General features: G+C 41.6%; 1 protein-coding gene across 2 annotated transcripts in view; it reads left to right on the plus strand.

Annotated features, from left to right (window-relative positions):
* kif20ba (kinesin family member 20Ba) overlaps positions 1 to 9,637 on the plus strand; it is a 40,531-nt gene extending 30,894 nt beyond the window's left edge. The window contains exons 31-35 of one of the 2 annotated variants that reach the window (XM_068568276.1): positions 534 to 575; positions 4,578 to 4,652; positions 5,145 to 5,259; positions 7,617 to 7,765; positions 8,183 to 9,637. In XM_068568276.1, coding sequence (XP_068424377.1) covers positions 534 to 575; positions 4,578 to 4,652; positions 5,145 to 5,259; positions 7,617 to 7,765; positions 8,183 to 8,263 — 462 coding nt within the window. In that variant the 3' untranslated portion in view covers positions 8,264 to 9,637. The remainder of the gene's footprint in view (positions 1 to 533; positions 576 to 4,577; positions 4,653 to 5,144; positions 5,260 to 7,616; positions 7,766 to 8,182) is intronic. The other variant, XM_068568277.1, reaches the window with a different exon arrangement.
* Positions 9,638 to 16,502: the final 6,865 nt, after the last annotated feature.

The raw sequence follows: 16,502 nt of genomic DNA on the forward strand, positions 1-16,502 counted from the left end.
ATGCAAAGTTAATAAAGCAGAACTGGTGGTTATTTCAATGGTGGATGGCGGAAATAGTAACTGTTTTTACGGAGATAAGCCACGCCCCTTTTCCGCTGCGAAAAAGCGAATGACACGAATTAACCACAAAGTCAGCGAGTAAACTCGTATGAAAAAGCGTTGTGAACAAAGCATTAGTGGGCGTCGCCGCCATCCTGTTGCCTCTCCAGCCGAAGATAGTATGTATGTGTGACTGTGTTATAAGTGCTCTTATCACTATAGCCTAAGCAAAAGATGGGATTACACAAACAAAACACCACAATCATGGTTCCAACATCAATTTGAATCATGTGACAACAGCACTCAGTTTGTATTTGACTGCTGGTAAACAGTACAAATAGCAACAATACTAACGTCAGCACAGATACTCACTTTGATGGCCAAAACATTATTTTTTTTTAATATCTTTGTTTAGTGTTTATTAAATGGTGTATTAGTATTTTAATGCACTGCATGATTTTAACCAAGTTTTTTTTTTTCTTTTCTTTCTGAAGTCTTACATTTTCAGGAGGAGTAAACGACGAACAAAACCTGAGGTACAAAACCGCATCATGTTCTCATTCCTCCATCCTCATAAACAGCCAATCATTCCTCTTCACAGTCATCCCATATTTAATTGTCAGTTACCACATCAGTTTTTTTTAACTTTTGGGCCCAAAGATGTAGCGCTTACTCATGATTACATCGTTACAGAAATCTATAGAGCAACTTCCTGTACAGCGGCAGCAAAAGTACTCGACCTGATTCCCTAACCTTCCTAAAAACAAATCCAGCAGAGAGTACTGAGACACTCAAAAGACACAGCGGCGTTGTCCTTTATCGGTGTGTTTCACCTCCAGCTTGGATCCCTGCCAACAGTAGATGCAGGAATGACTAACAGTACAGATATGGTTCTGGAAAATAAGTGTTCCTCCAACCTTCCCTGCATCAGAAATAATTTGAAAACAGGCAGCATAACTGTCTCTCCCTCTCTCTTTCTCTCCTGACTTTTAAAGAGGCTACATTTACTTGCCCATTATCTGATTATAGCCAATAACCAGAGTTAAGGCATCACACCGGTGAGGATGTTTACACGGCTCGCCTGTTGGAGCGTTCCATTAATTTACCCGTTCCGATGCTCCAGCGACGCAAAGCGACTAATGTCTCTTGACGACCCTATCAAATTATTCTGCAATGTCACAGATGCCCCCCAGTAATCGCCTTCACAAACACATTTCTTCCATGATGCTAATGTGGTGTAACCTTGTGGTACGCTGGCCATTATTTTTCTCCTCTAAGATGGGGGAGGGGAGGGGGTCAATCTCAGTTGATAAACTGATAGTTCATTGTTCAGAAAAAGTGTTTACGGGTTCAAATTCAATTCTCAGGCAACCCTGTTAGATAAAATCCACGTATCTTTCTCTGATCACGCTGATTGCATCTATAAGGTTAATCGCATTGTTTGTTTTTTTTAACATGCGCTACACCTTTCTTGTTTTTCTGCCTTGAACACATGGTAATTTGATCGTTTGTGTGCATAACAATGTAGGCACTAAGAGCAGTAATCCGTCGATTCCCTCCGTAAACCTTTCTCTCGCTGCACCGTGTAGACTAGAGGTCTTTTTGAGGTAAAAACGAGGAAAACGACTCTTGTAGCCACTGACTCTCGCTGTTTTGGGCGCAGTGCAACGCACCTGTGGCCGTTCTTCCCTCCTGCAGCGAGGTCAGAGTGGAGGTGGAGCAATCGGGCGGTGCTCCTGGAAATTGTTGAGATTCACTTCCTTGATCAAGGAACCCTCGAGCGGATATCTCGCTGTCAAAGTGTACAATTATTATTACAGGGTCGCTTGTATGACCACAGGCCCACACTGCACCCAGCTGAGTGTGGAGTTGATAATGAAATCACTTAGTCCTGTACTAATGCCTTTCCCATGGGGGGGGTTCCATGTAAATGTGCCAGATTTAGCCATGCAGGCTCATTTTCATCTTCATTCTTTGGTTAGTTTTCAAGTCAAGATTTACATCTGTTGTTTTTGTGTTTTCCTCGTTCATTATTAATGATCAAGTCACGATTTAGGATTCATTTTTAAAAGCCCGTCACCTGCTTTTTAAAAAAAATATCTTTTCAATGCAAAGTAGATCCTTCTAATCTTCTCGACGATTGTCTGGTGTTGTTTTCTAAAGTAATTACATTGTCAAAATCAATGAAATAACGTTCATTTAATTGGCCCCTCTTAAATAGAGTGCTCAGATTTCATCTGTGTAACAGCCGAGGAGCGGGTTTCATGGTGAAGTAGGCTCCTATCTGACGGGTTGGACATCTGCAGGCAGTGATCCAGCAGCGATACGGCGGACGATTTCACCGTTCAATCTTTTTCTCTGCGATAATGGAGTGTTGGCGGGCGGGAACATGGAAAGTGGCACAATGTGACACACACACACACACACAAGCAAAAAAAAAAAAAAAAGTACTTTAGCTTTTGCTCTTCGCACACGATCGTCTTCTCTTTCTCTCCATTGTGGTTTCTTTTCCATCTCTCTTTCCGTCCTTTCACCTCCGTCTCACATACACATGAAGCCTCGTCTCTCCCAGCCTGCCGGCCCCGTCCGTCTGTTCAGCGGATCATTTCTGAATGATTTATTGACGATGCCACGTCTCTTCTTTAGAGGAGACGTCGCCGCTGTCCCAGAAAAAAAACCTTTATCTGGATTTTTTTCTTTCTTTCAGCTTTCAAGATTTGGATGTTGAATGTCCCTGTCAAAAGAACTGCTGTGCAGCGACCATTCACACTGACATACTCTCAGTATAAAACTCTGTCACTGTTATCTTCCTACAGTACAGCATGTAATCATTTCTTTCCTTTATTCTAACCGCCTGTATTCTAGTCCTCACAATCACAGTGTATTTAGATGACTCATTCATCAGTTATTCCATTATGATGTTCGTGGCTATCCAAAAGAAATGCATTCTGCTCTTCGTCATTTCAACTTCTGGAAGAATTTCATGCTATGGAAGACCAACTTTTACCTTCTTGCCAGCATGCTCGGAAACAAGTGTATATGGCTGCATGGTATTTTGTATTTTTGCAAATCTTTTTAGCCAAATATATCGGCAAATCTTACCTTATTGCAAATACGTATGTATCGTGTATGTGGCTGCTAATAAATAGGAAGAAATTACAGTCCGGACATGTCAAGTTTTGGAGCAAATGCTGCTCACTACTTCCATTGGGAAAGATTTAGCCAAGAAAGCAAAGACTTGCAGCACAACTCTGCCTCTCACTATCTCGTCTGCATCTTCGTCCCGAGTCTCGCTCGACGTTATCGGGCGTCTCATTTACTTTCTCCACACGCTCCCGCTATCATCTCATCTCTCTGTCTCTCACGCGCGCAGCCACACATCTCTTCTTGTTTACTTTCGCCACACTCGCACTCCAATTACAGTTTATCGCTATCACTTATCACTACGCTACTCATTTTTATCTTTCCACTTTTTTCTTCCCCCCACACAGACACACACACACACACTCTAGCTCCATTATGCACTTTCTTCAGATTTTTGTATCCCTGCCAATCTCCGCTTCCGTACTTCTCTCCGTTCCGGTCTTCCTTCCCTCCGATTATTTTTAAAACCCTCCTCTGAATCACTGCCGTTTTGACCCTTTTTCTGCTTCTTTTTTTTTGAAGTGGCGCATGTTTTACGCCTTTTCACCACGCCCCCTCCATTGCCCGGTCGGTGTAGCCACCCTCTCAGGTCGGCCTCGTCCCCAACGGCTCGCTGTGAGTCAGAAATCTGTCCAGGGATTTATTGAACTGTTGTTGACTTCTGAGCAAAAATACCAACAAATCACTGTTGTGCCGAGTGACGGGGGGGGAAAGGCCGGGCAGCTTCAGAATGAAAACCTGTGAATGTGAAGTGCCGGTTTCTTGTAGTTATGAAGAAAGAAAAAAGGTCCAATTTTAGAATAATTCTCCATTCACTCATATGCCATCATGTCATTCAACATCTTTGATATGTCTGAGTTCTAAAAAAAAATACAGTATTGAGCGGTTACAGCAGAAAACATCACACTCGATTGTTTAGTGTTCATAAAAGGACAATTGTGCTTGTCACTGACATCAGAATCTTGTTCCAAAGTGAAAACTGATTAATCCTCCGAGACATCCACGTGATGCATGTGGACTGGTAGCAGTTGAGCGTGTCAACTCTTGAAGTCCTCATGGCAGGTAAATCGCCCGAAATTGGCGCTTGTTTTCTCGCCTCGAAAATTATTCCAGCTCACAAAATGGTAAAAGTGGATTTGAGCGTCTTTAAAGCGGCACGTGCCGATGCACAAAGTGTCTGAACGCTTTTCTCCCGATGTGTACGTTGTATTGACGACCCTCTCGTTCAGTTATGTAATCATGAAACAATTTATTGTAGTATTTTTTTTTTTTTCTTAGCTCATTCTTACCTCTTTGAGTGTTCACCAATTCATCCATACCACAAGAGTAGTAAGAGGCTGAAGAGCAGTTAGTTTGTGTGTCTTCATTTTGTGTGTGTGTGTGTGTGTCGATAGGAGGAGGTGGATGCAGAGAACCGAAGGAACACGCGGACCAAACTGACACCAAAGCTGACCCCACACCAAGAGGAGGTGACAACCAGACAGTCACACACACACGCACACACGACCATGTTATGTTTCACCATATACATGTGTTGCGATAAATAACACGTAGCTGAAGCCTCAAGTCGTCGTCTTCTTACATGAAGGGGTCAGATTGGTTTTCCCTGTTTATATATTATTTAACGTGCTTTCTCAATTGTTAGATACACGGTTGCTTAAGTCAACTCTTTACAGTGAACACACAACAAATGTCCTCTGCTTTGTACAACCGCACGCATACACAACTGCACTAAGTGCAGGAGTTCAAACATGAACCAATGAGGTGGATTATTTTTGTTCAGAAGCTTATATATTTGTTCACATGAGGCAGTTTGTCATGAAGCTTTGTTTTCTTTTCACAATCTGCGTTTCGGTTAAACCAGTCGTGTTTCCGGTATTATTATACTGGAAGCCACATGAAGCCTGTTTACGCTGGACATGCTGACAGACTAACCGCAGTCTACCGTCGTCTGTGATCAGATCTCCTCTCCGGGCCGCCATGACTCAGAGAGCAGCGTCCGCAGCAGAAAGGAAGGAACTCTGCAGAAGATCGGAGACTTCCTGCAGAGCTCTCCCACGCTGCTCGGCACAAAAGGTTAGTGTGTCGGTGTGAAACTCTTCCCGGTGGGAGATATTTAATCTGGTTGAGAGAGTGAAGAGTAGCAGTTACATGCGTTTCAAACACAAAGAGGACTTTAAATATGATGAAGCAACACAAATACAACCATTCACCAGTGGTGGGGTGAACGTTTTTATAGTATGTGCACATATCATTCAATTAAGTAAAATGAAGGGCACTAAGATGAATACAACAAAAAACATGAGTTAGTAGAGCATCAAAACAAATGTTTTTCACACAAGACAATACATTTAAAAGCAAATGTTTAAGCCTCACGCTAAATAAGACCATCAACTTCCAGATATATTTTTTTTAAATGTATGTCCATATTTCAAACCATCACCCATTTAAATAAAATGAAATCAAACAATTTAAGTAAAATCAGAAGAGCTTTTTAATCCAAGTGTGATCATGGTATCAAATGTACTTAATTCATTTTAAAATATTGACAATTGCACTGGGTAGCGTCTTCCTTCATTTCCAGGAACACAAACATTTTCATGCTGCCACTATTTCCCTTTTCTGTTGAAGATAACTGACTTTTGTTAGCTTTGAGGCTCTGCTGGCCTTTCAGTGTCATTTATTAATGTGTTGTAACGCATAAATATTCCTCTCTCTAGACGAGGGTCACACAAAACACTTCACTAACGGCTAGTAACGACCTGAATTAATCATGAATTGCAGTATTAAAACCAACTATATAACATGTATTATAATCATTTTTTAATGCACCGAACGGCATCCTGTCATGCGTGTGTTTATGTTTACGATATGAAACGGCAGGCCGAGGTAGAAAAGGCATACTGCATACTAATGACTTACTAATGAGTTACTAATGAGTGTTCATGTTGGAACAATAAATGCTTTATAAATGATGAATTAAGTGTTTACTTTTAACTAGCTAAAGTGCTACCGAATAATGTTTGTTAGCCAGCTGTTTTAGAAAATGTGTCCTCAATAATTAAAACTCTATATTTGTGTGTTGTTTTTTTTAAAGAACTACAGTTGTATTGTCTCGAGTGCCAAAGACTTGACAGGAAAGTCTGAATATGTTGAGGCGAACATCATTGCAGAGCTTTCCATGAGCGCCGAGCAAACAGCCACGTTCTGGTTCTATTCTCATAAATTAGTTTTCTTTAATAAAGCGTTGGCTATGAGTGCATTTTACGACCACGCGCTTCCGCCTCCATCAATGCGAGCGCGATGAGAGAGAATCTCTTGACTGCAGCAGTCATGCCCCTGCATGATCTAGATGAAGGTGTGTGTGCATGCTCAGCGGTGTGTAGTCACGTTCAGCGCAATGACAAATATCAGCAACATAATTGATGACAATGCACATTAGGAATTGGACAGAAAAGAGAAATCTGCAGAGCTGAGCAAGTGCAGGCCCTGAAAGTTTACATCACAAAATATCTTGGTGGGTCTTTGCATAAGCATTGTGTACACACACACGTACATAAACGCAATGTGATGCATTAAGGTCATTCACCTTCAGTCAAATACTGACGCCATGCAGGAGGCAATCTCACGGCCCAGATGCGTTTTTTAGAATTGTTAAAATGTCACAGTGGAAAACCTGTGTGCGAAAAAAAACAACCCACAAGCGTAGGACACACAAGGACAAATCTTGTCGGGGAGTAATTCAGCGCAGGATGGCACCGGTTAGGCAAAGTAACCGGGCGAGGCCGAGGGTTTGGGACACTAATGATGGCTCAGAGTTAAGACGGGGAACACATCGCGGAATCCACCAGAGTCATCTCTGACTTTCCTCCTCGGGGACGCTGTCACTCGGTCAATTAATTGTCACCCTGGGGTTCCGGCACAAGTGTGCTGTCATCTGTCGCCATCTGATACTCCGTCCCTCGCTCGCCGCTTCTTCCCCCTTGTCCCTCATCGTCTTTCATCTTCGTTATTTACTTCCGCCAGCACATCAATCTTTACTCTTTCTCTCCCGCCGTTGTTCGTGCTCTGTCCATCTTTTTTTTTACCACCGTTATTGTCTCGCCCCTCTCTTTCTACTATCTTCCCTTCACCCTGCAGTCTCCTCTAATTGATCCCTGAACAGTAAATTGAAGGTTAAAACTTCATGAAATAACTTAACCCACAATTCTTCCGAGATGATTATTTCCATCAGTATCCTGCTCGTATTGTCTGTGATCAGTGACGCTCTTTAGTAGTTATCGGAATACAAATACACATATTTAGCACATTTAATAAGGTTAAGTGGTTCACCATCATGAATGGAAGTAAAACAAAAAAACTGGTGACCTTAATCTCTCCAAACTATCTATTCAGCATGTTCCTCTTGTCTTTGATTGTCTCCGTCTCTGCAGCCAAGAAGATGATGAGTCTGGTGAGCGGTCGATCGGACGCAGGCTCCTCCTCTTCCTCCTCTTCCTCCCTCAGTCTGAGCGCAAAGAAGACCAAGAAGAAACTCTACAGGCCTGAAATCTCCTCCCCCATGGACATGCCCGCACACCCAGTGAGTGTCATGAAGCATAACGGTCCACACACACACACACACACACACACACACACACACACACACACACACACACACACACACACACACACTAACCCTTCAGTACAGCTCTGCACTCAGTACCTTTTTTAGTGTGTCAAATTATGTATATGTCATGGAAGAGTCATCATATGTTATTTTGATATCGGCTCCTGTCAGGCGATATATTAGAATGTCACGGTTTTCATGATAATAATAAAAAAACTTGGAATAGCTTCATCTTTTAGTTGTTTTTTTTACCTGGTCTTGTTTATTGTGCCGTCTCATTATTCATCAGGTGATGATCAGTTCTTGATTGTATATCTGTGGCTTCAATAACAAGCCTGCGGTTATGAACAAACACAATCAGTTACACAATGTGTTCTTGTCTCGTTGTAGATAATCAGCAGAGACCCAGAGGAGAAAGACAGCGACCATCAGATCATCAAGAGGCGTCTTCGCTCCAGGGTGATCAAATAATGAACCCGGCTCACTCCACTGTGGACCATCTTTTATTTTATTTTTCTGGTAAACACTCTTTTAACAAAATGAAGGAGGCATTTAGCTGCTTATAAGCTTTTTTTTTTGTCAAGCTGGGTGAAAAATCCCCCAAACTTAAGTTCGACCTAAGTTGTCTTATTTAATCTAAAAACCTGTTTTATGAGTATTATACTATAATTTCTAAATATAGCAACAACAAAAAAAAACACTAATATACAGCTAGTTATGTGGAAAGATGGAAATTAAAGGAATAGTTTATTGTTTTTGGACACGTACAGTTATGTTCATGTGGGCTCAGTGCGGAGCCGTTTAGTTCAGCATGAGAGCCCCTCGAGAGCGCTCTGACATGTTGTATTTGTGTTAGTTTAACTGGTGTCGTACAACAACAGTTGGGGGCTTTAGGAGGAGATTCATGCTGAAGCCATCTGCCCGCTACTCATCTGTAGTATCGCAGCCAGGCGAGCAGTTTCCCCCCTTTGCTTTCAGTCTTTATGCATAAACATGAGGGGCCGAACTCCCAACATGTTGAACCATTCCTTCACAATACTGTGAAATGATTAAATCAACTTTTAGCTGGTGGAAAAAGTATTTTTTGTCCACATTTACCATAAAATAACTCAAGAGTCTCTGCAGTCACTCCATGCGACAGTAAGCACTCTGAATGCGTAGATCTTTTACACTTTATAGACAAAATAGGATTTCTTTCCTTATTCTGATGTGCAATTTGTTGTGTTTGTTTATTACAAGTGTCTTTTTTTTTTTTTTTTAAACCTTTCCAATATCTATTTTTTTTGTTTTACTTATTTACTTTTACTGATTTGATCTTCTGATAGTGATCAACAAAGCTGCGAATGCAGCAAAGTCTTACATTGTTCTAAGCAACTTTATTTTCCTCATTTTTCCGAATGGTTCAGGTGTTTAAAGCCGTTTACTTTGTATTCAGCTGTAAAACATCCACGTCTCACTTAAGTCCTACTGCACTTTATCTCTTCCCTCCAACAAAACTTGTGATTTTCGACTAAAGCCAGATGATAAAATAATCTACGACTCGTGACTGAACACCTGACTGCTCGAAGCGAAGACTTTAGGACTGGCTGTTGATCTTGAGATCATTCAATTCTGTTCGAGATGAAAAACTTCTCAGTATTTTTCTGTTTTTTAAGGAACATTTTGTTAAAAACCTGCCTCAGTTTGAAAAGAAAGATTGTTTATATAAGTCCTGGTTTTCTGAAATTGTGCACTTTTCTGAAAAAAAAAAATCCATTCCATACTTCTGTCAAACCATCATGTTTTTCTCCATTTGCATACCTTTGTTCTATAGGTCTTATCTGTCATTTCCCGAATAAAAATATAAAGCTGTTTCTCTTTGTTTCATGTTTTAAGACCAAATATCTTCTTTCTAAAGCGCTGTCTTAACGAGAATGTATTACTATCATGACATTTTATTCCATAACTATTAGAATTGATCACCAAAATGAGTGGTAGCGGTTATGTTGTGTATTTCGCTGCATTGGGTGTTGATACTTCCTGCGTGGAAGTGGGAAAAGGCTGCTGCTGACAGCGAGACCCCCGTTTGGCTTGTGTTGGCGGTGGACTGCTGCTGAGCTGCTGCGGTGTGTGTGTGTGTGTGGGCACACATAAAGAAAATGTATTTCAGTGAAGAAGTATTGAAAAGTCTTCAAGAAAAACCATTAAACCCAAAGAAAGACGCGACCAGAGATCACCAACCTCGACGACAGGAGACGCTCTCGCTTTTAAATGTGTGTTTGTACAGCCGAGCTCAACTGTGTAGGAGGTTTGAATCAGACGTCCGTCACTCAGGTGTAGCTTAGTAGCTACTAGTTAACTTCAAACCATATATATGGATATATGTATGGATGGATGTCATCACAATACAGGAGTGTTTTGTGTGAGGATCGAACTCTATGAGGACTGGTTTGTACAAATTTCTAATTTAAAAAGAAATCCAATTTTTGATTTTATAAACTTTTCCACTTAAATACAATAAATGTATATACTTGTCATCGTATAGTATGTCATGAAAATAGTATTGTATGTCATGATGTCATTGTTAGGTGTAACTGAAAAAAAAGAAAGTTTAGTAGTCATAGAAAACTAAGTAAGTCATGAAAATGTTAAAGTTTCTTGTATCATAACAAATGTGATTGAATAGTATGTCTTATAACTGGCATGATAAAGTCATATAGTTGGTCATAATGTCACAGTATAGTTGCCATAGTTATAGTATGTCACTTTTTTTGTTAAAAAAAAGGTTAAAAAATATGAAAATGTAGTATAGAATGTAATGTCGGTAGAGTATATGTCATAAATTGTTCATAAATGTGTCATTAGAATGCCATAAAGTCATAAAATGTGACATTATAGCGTAGTCTGCCATGTCATAAAAACAGGATAGTGTGGTATGACATTGTATAGCATTTTATAAAAGGCATTGTATAACATCATAAACAGGTCATAGTGTAGTATGTTTTATAAAAAGTAAAACAATATTGTATTTCACAAAAAAATGTCATAGTATGCCACGAAAACATAGAATGATCAAAATATATCATGAAGACGTAAAGAAAAAATATAAATAGGGATTACATTATAAACTACCATTAAAAAGTGTAATAAAAATCCCAGAATAATATTCCAGAAAAAAAATCTCCAGCCCAAATATTTGAGTCTGTGAAAAAAAGTGAAATTTGTAAAAAAAAAAGAATTTAAAAAAAAAAGTGTAGAAACTCGGGTTTGACGTATCAATACCAGAATTGATGATGTTGAAACCAGAAAAACAAGAATGCGTATATTTTCTCCTCTGATCTCCATCACAGACTTGATGTGACAATCCCTTAAAAGGAGTTGTTGTTTCAGGAAATGAGCTGACGGCACCGGACGGAGGCAGCGACGCTCCAAACCTGCACATGAAAACAGCCGAGTCATGAAACGGAGACATGAAGCTCGGCCCTCGTTAGCGGCAGGACGACTTATTCGCATGTGGTTCCGTGATTATTAAGTCATGAATATGTGGTTTCGAAAATGGCTGCGGTCCACAATTTCCTGCCTCCGTGTCGCATTAGTGCTGCCAGAAAACCGCCCATGCGGCAGAGTGAAAAAGCCAAAGCGTGTCAGAGAGACTTTAATCCAAAGACATCATTAGCAGCGAGCATCATAATCACCATTCAATGGAGAGAGAGCGAGAGAGAGAGAGAGAGAGCGAGAGAGAAAGAAAGACGGCCGCAGACGGTAAATGAGCAAAAAAACACAAATCAGTGAACGGAGAGAGTGTACAAAACAAAATATGAGACGAGAGCGATTAAAGATGGCGGCGAAGGTTCGCACGAGGACGCATCCGTCTGCAACTGAATCTTTGTTTTTCTATTCCTTTCTTTCAGAGGACAGAGAGAGAAAAAGAAGAAGAAAAAAAAAACAGTCGTGTGTTCGGTGAATGATGGAGAGGCTGCCATGATGCAATTTTAGTAATCGCTTCCCACACAGCTGGGCCCTTTGTGCCGCCTGAACAGCCTTTCTGAGCGCGACCCACACCGACGGGGACACGGGCGCGTGGGCGCGGAGTTCGGCGTGCGGCGTGCGCTTCATTCATAGCGCTTTAGTTCATTACTCGAGAGGCGGCGCGGGGACGAAGTCATTGTGCTGCGAGTCATCGTTAAGTCTCAGGACGTTGCACTCGCCCCCCAAAAGTCAAGAGCCAAGTCCTGAAGTTCGATTTTTTTTTTTCCGAGTCCCAAATGAGTGAAATGAATCAACTAAAGACCGTTTTATTTGTCCAGGTTTTTACTTCATTGTCCTGAGGCTGCTTTGAGTGACACTGAGATGTTTTGGCCTTTTTACATTTTTTTAATTTAATTTTTTTTTTTTTTTTTAAATAATAATATTTTGTAATTTTTTTAAAATTTTGTAATGTTTTTTAGTTTTGAATTTTTTTTTGAAATTTTGTAATTTTTTGAAATGTATAACTTTTTTGAAATGTTTAAATTTTTTAAAATGTTTTAAATTTTGAAATGTACTTCCTAGGTGTGTATTGTTTATGTTGTTATTATAACGTGCTGTACAAATAAAGCTTATTATTATATTATTATGATTCGTAATGCCGTTTTTAACAGCGGCTCCATTAGTTGACTTTGATTGATTGCATTCTGTTGGATTGATTCAAACAGAGTGAATCTGGGGAATTAAGTATTGACTTGATGGGGATTAATCGCTTTAATTTGAGTTAATTAAGGAAATTAAGGGAAAACAATTGATCTGCGGTGCACCGGGGTCGCCTGTGGAGTCTCGGAGGTGCCGGCCGGAGTTACTTCCGACAATTTAACGTTCACATTTGCTCTGTGGTCAATTCCCCCGACACACGGTGCACTCTGTCATGAACCCACTCCTCTCAAGTCAGGACCGCGACACACAGAGCGACACACAGAGCGACAACGCAAACGCTAAAAATATGAGGTATATATGTGTTAGAGATATAATGTAAAACCACACCCAACAAAAGAAAATGTCCTGCACAGGTAAATCCTAATAACCGAATGTAAGCTCATTAATGATCACCAAAAAAGTCTTAAGGAACAATACAATATCAGGATGAGTTGTGTCTATTTGTTGTACAACATATAACGATGCCGTTAGCTTCAACAGCTACAGGGATTTCCAGGGAACCAAGAGGATTTTTTGTTAGATTGAAGTTTTGTGGAAAGCCGTAGGAGGGTCGAGAACAACAACGACAAGGCCTGCCGCATCATAGGATTAGCTCATTTCAGGGTCATCTGCAAAAAAAAAAAAACCCCTCCAGATTTCAATTCAGTCCATCCACTTTGTATGATTCATCATAACAATGGCCGAGTTCCAGACTGTTTTTTTCCGTTTCCTTCTCATCTGGCTTCGTCCTTTAGGAGCAAGAGCAAAGTGAAGAAGTGGGCGGTTACCACGAGCGGTGATAGCGCGGAGCACAAGCTATATGCGACCGCGTGCGGTTTTAGGCCCCGAGGTCCTTCGTTCTTCTCTGATTTCACCTCTTTTTTTCACCACAAGGTGGGGATTCAGCGCCATTTCCTGGTGATAAACGCGCCACTCAAACGTACAATAGAACTTAAATCATGCCCAATCTCGTGTGCTTTCAGGTCTTTGAACTTTTCCACTTCTTTTCTCCGGGCAGCGCGCGCGTCATTGCGACACGTCGAGGGGGGAGAAAGCAGCGGCTCTTCGCGTACGGAAGCACAACGTCTGAAAGACTCAGGACGAGGGAGCAACTTCACGGAGGCATCTGAAGGTCCATTTCAATACGCGGAGCGCCTGCGTCAAAGCACATTTATTTATAGCTCAACAGGTCTGTCACAAAGAGGTTTTTTTTACCGACGCCGACGGCACATCAATTGGAGGAAGACGACGTCAAACCGGCTCTGATGTGGCTCTTCAAACACAATCCCGATGTTGCGAACTGCAGAAGCAAATCGAGCTTTAATCTAAGATCATCTTTGACTCACACACACACACACACACACACACACACACACACATCTCGAACACTTACCGACCACACCCTTCGGAGTACATTCTGTCACGCGGGGTGTTACTGGTACCCGAAGGTGTCGGTTATTGGGATGAAGTGATCGGATGAGAGTGGATGGAACATTTAACGTCTGCCTGAGCGGAGAAGGAAGTCAATCTCCATCTGTGTGTCATGGAGTCGGAGCGTACACGTTCTCCCGGTCTGTTTAGCACCTTTACGTTGAAGACCCGGAGTTCTGTATACAAGAAAATATGTAAAAAAAAAAACACTCGCGTGGGATTAAACTGCGTCTTTCTTTGGCAGCCCCAGAGGCAGTGTCATGACAGACAAGATGTTATGAGCGTTTATAAGCGTTATCTAAAAGACTTTAAGCTGCATCCAGTACTGTGTTGACTTGCTGTCGACCATATTTGTTGATTTATGGAACATACCAGTTAATTATTTATAATGTACAGTATCTGATTGGTGCTGATCATTTCAAACCAAACTCTTTGTTGCTGGTTTCATTTCCTGTGTTACACACACACACACACACACACACACACACACACACACACACTCACGCACACAATTAACGGGTTGCCTAAATAGTCAGACGTCGTCTAAGAAGCTTTTAGTTGTAGAACATTAAATCAGACCTGCCTCAACTTTCTGCATCTGGCACCAAATTTGATTAAAACAAAGCATGAACAGGTTTCTCAAACGACACACACACACACGCCTTCACACACTCATCAGAAAGGGTGTGTCAAAAGATGCCGACAAACAGCCAAAGCTCCCATCTGGACCAAATTGCCCCAAAAACCTCAACGTCCTTCAAACACCTTTCGTCTTCCTGCGGGGACGTCAACCCCCAGTGAGGGAAAGTGGGTTCATACAGCAGCCGTAACAGCATAAAGCAGTGAAACACACACGGTGAAAGCAGCTTTAGAAAGAGCTCCGAGGTGTTCACATCCATATTGGGCAACCGGTGCGGAACCAACAGCCCTTTTTTTTCTGTTCGGCTTCCCACTTGAGGACAAAACTTTTGCTTCTGGAGTACAGGAAGAGCACAAAGAAAACACACCACTGCATATTTAACATTATATATAACACACGTTTGGCACAGTGGAAGAAAACAAGCGTCACATGGTCTGATCTGAGGGTCCTTGATGCAGATTTTAATGGAGATGCGACCAGAAATGGTGATGGATCCAGACTGGGACAGAAGACACTAGATGATTTTAGCTTCAATTAGAGCTGCTTTCATTGGCCTTACTGCCCTGTTCACACACTCTATTTGGAAAATGCTGATTGTGAGACACGTCCCGAAAAAAAGCCTCACAGCTGGAGAGACGTCCATGCCGTCGCTCAAATTACAAATTACTTTTTCCTCACGTGCGAGCGGCCTAAACGGGACCTGATGGGTCGCACGACAGCAGAGATGAAGGAAGAGGAGCTCCGGAAATCCCGTCAGAACCTGAATCCTTTTTAGACGTTTCTCAAAAACAGTGCCAGTGGTTTGACAGAAGAGCTGCCAGCTGTCTTTCAAACAGTCACCGCACCAAAAAAAAAAAACGCTAAAAAGAGTCCGTATAACGACTTTATTCATTTCCAATGTTGGGAAAACAAGCTCCCGCTATTCATTCCACTAAAAGCACCCTTCACTGACGTCTTGGTGCCTCCTTTGTTGTGCACTTCTTTTCAAAAAAGGGAGATCTCCTCCATTCGAGTAGCAACGCTTCACAGTTCTGAATTATTTATCCTCTCAGATGGTGAAATTGGCGCCGAGAGGCGAGTGTGGCACGGCGGTGGATCCAGGTCCAGATGGTTCCGTCTCTTCCGGCACACAGACCTGGATTTTTGGCTGCGCTGAATGGGCTGGCGCGTGTGCGTTCGTGAATGTGTGTGGGTGTGTGTGTGTGTGTGTGTGTGTGTGTGTGTGTGTGTATGCGAGAGTATCGCCTGTCAAATCTGTGACGACAGACCAACCAGCCACATTAAAATGTTTTTTCTTCGATGGAGGGTCCACGTCTAAGAACAAATATTAACATATTTACAAACCTTGAGATCTGCATAGAACCGGGCCACACTAAATTGGCTTATTGATGAAGTATCAGTGTGTTTGTGTGTGTGTGTCATGATTTAATCTGTTAAATGTGTCCGGGCAGGACGACATTTAATTAGTTTATCTGTGTGTGTGTGTGTGTGGATTCACATTTACTCAGTTATTTACATGGACAGTACGAGGTGACCTTACAAAGTCCACTGCAGCTGTTTTCATCTGTCATACTAACAACTTTTGTGCAGGTTAATAGCGACTGCAGCTTAACTCTACAGCTACTTTGTCAGAAATACAACAGAAGAGTAATTGTGTATCTGTGACAGCGCAACAAAACATTTAATGGAGAAGTCAATAACCGCCATTGACACAGCTTGTTGACCCCACCGGGTTGGATTGATTGAAAAAAAAACACGAGGATTAGAACCATTGTGCAAAATACCCGTTAGTGATGGAGCAATACAAGATTTAATGGATGCAAGCCGAGGCAGCGAGGCTGTACACACGCACGCACACACATAACTACACAACAACTACACTCTGCAGCAGAATACGCACAGCCTCTCTCTCGCTCACGGGACACACACACACACTATTAATGTGGAAATAAATGTTTTGCAGCCTGAATAATGAATACTGGCCGTTTCAAC

This window comes from Clinocottus analis, unplaced genomic scaffold (assembly GCF_023055335.1).
Source record: "Clinocottus analis isolate CAN_PGR_092001 unplaced genomic scaffold, fCliAna1.0.p SCAF_8, whole genome shotgun sequence".
Lineage (NCBI taxonomy): Eukaryota > Metazoa > Chordata > Actinopteri > Perciformes > Cottidae > Clinocottus > Clinocottus analis.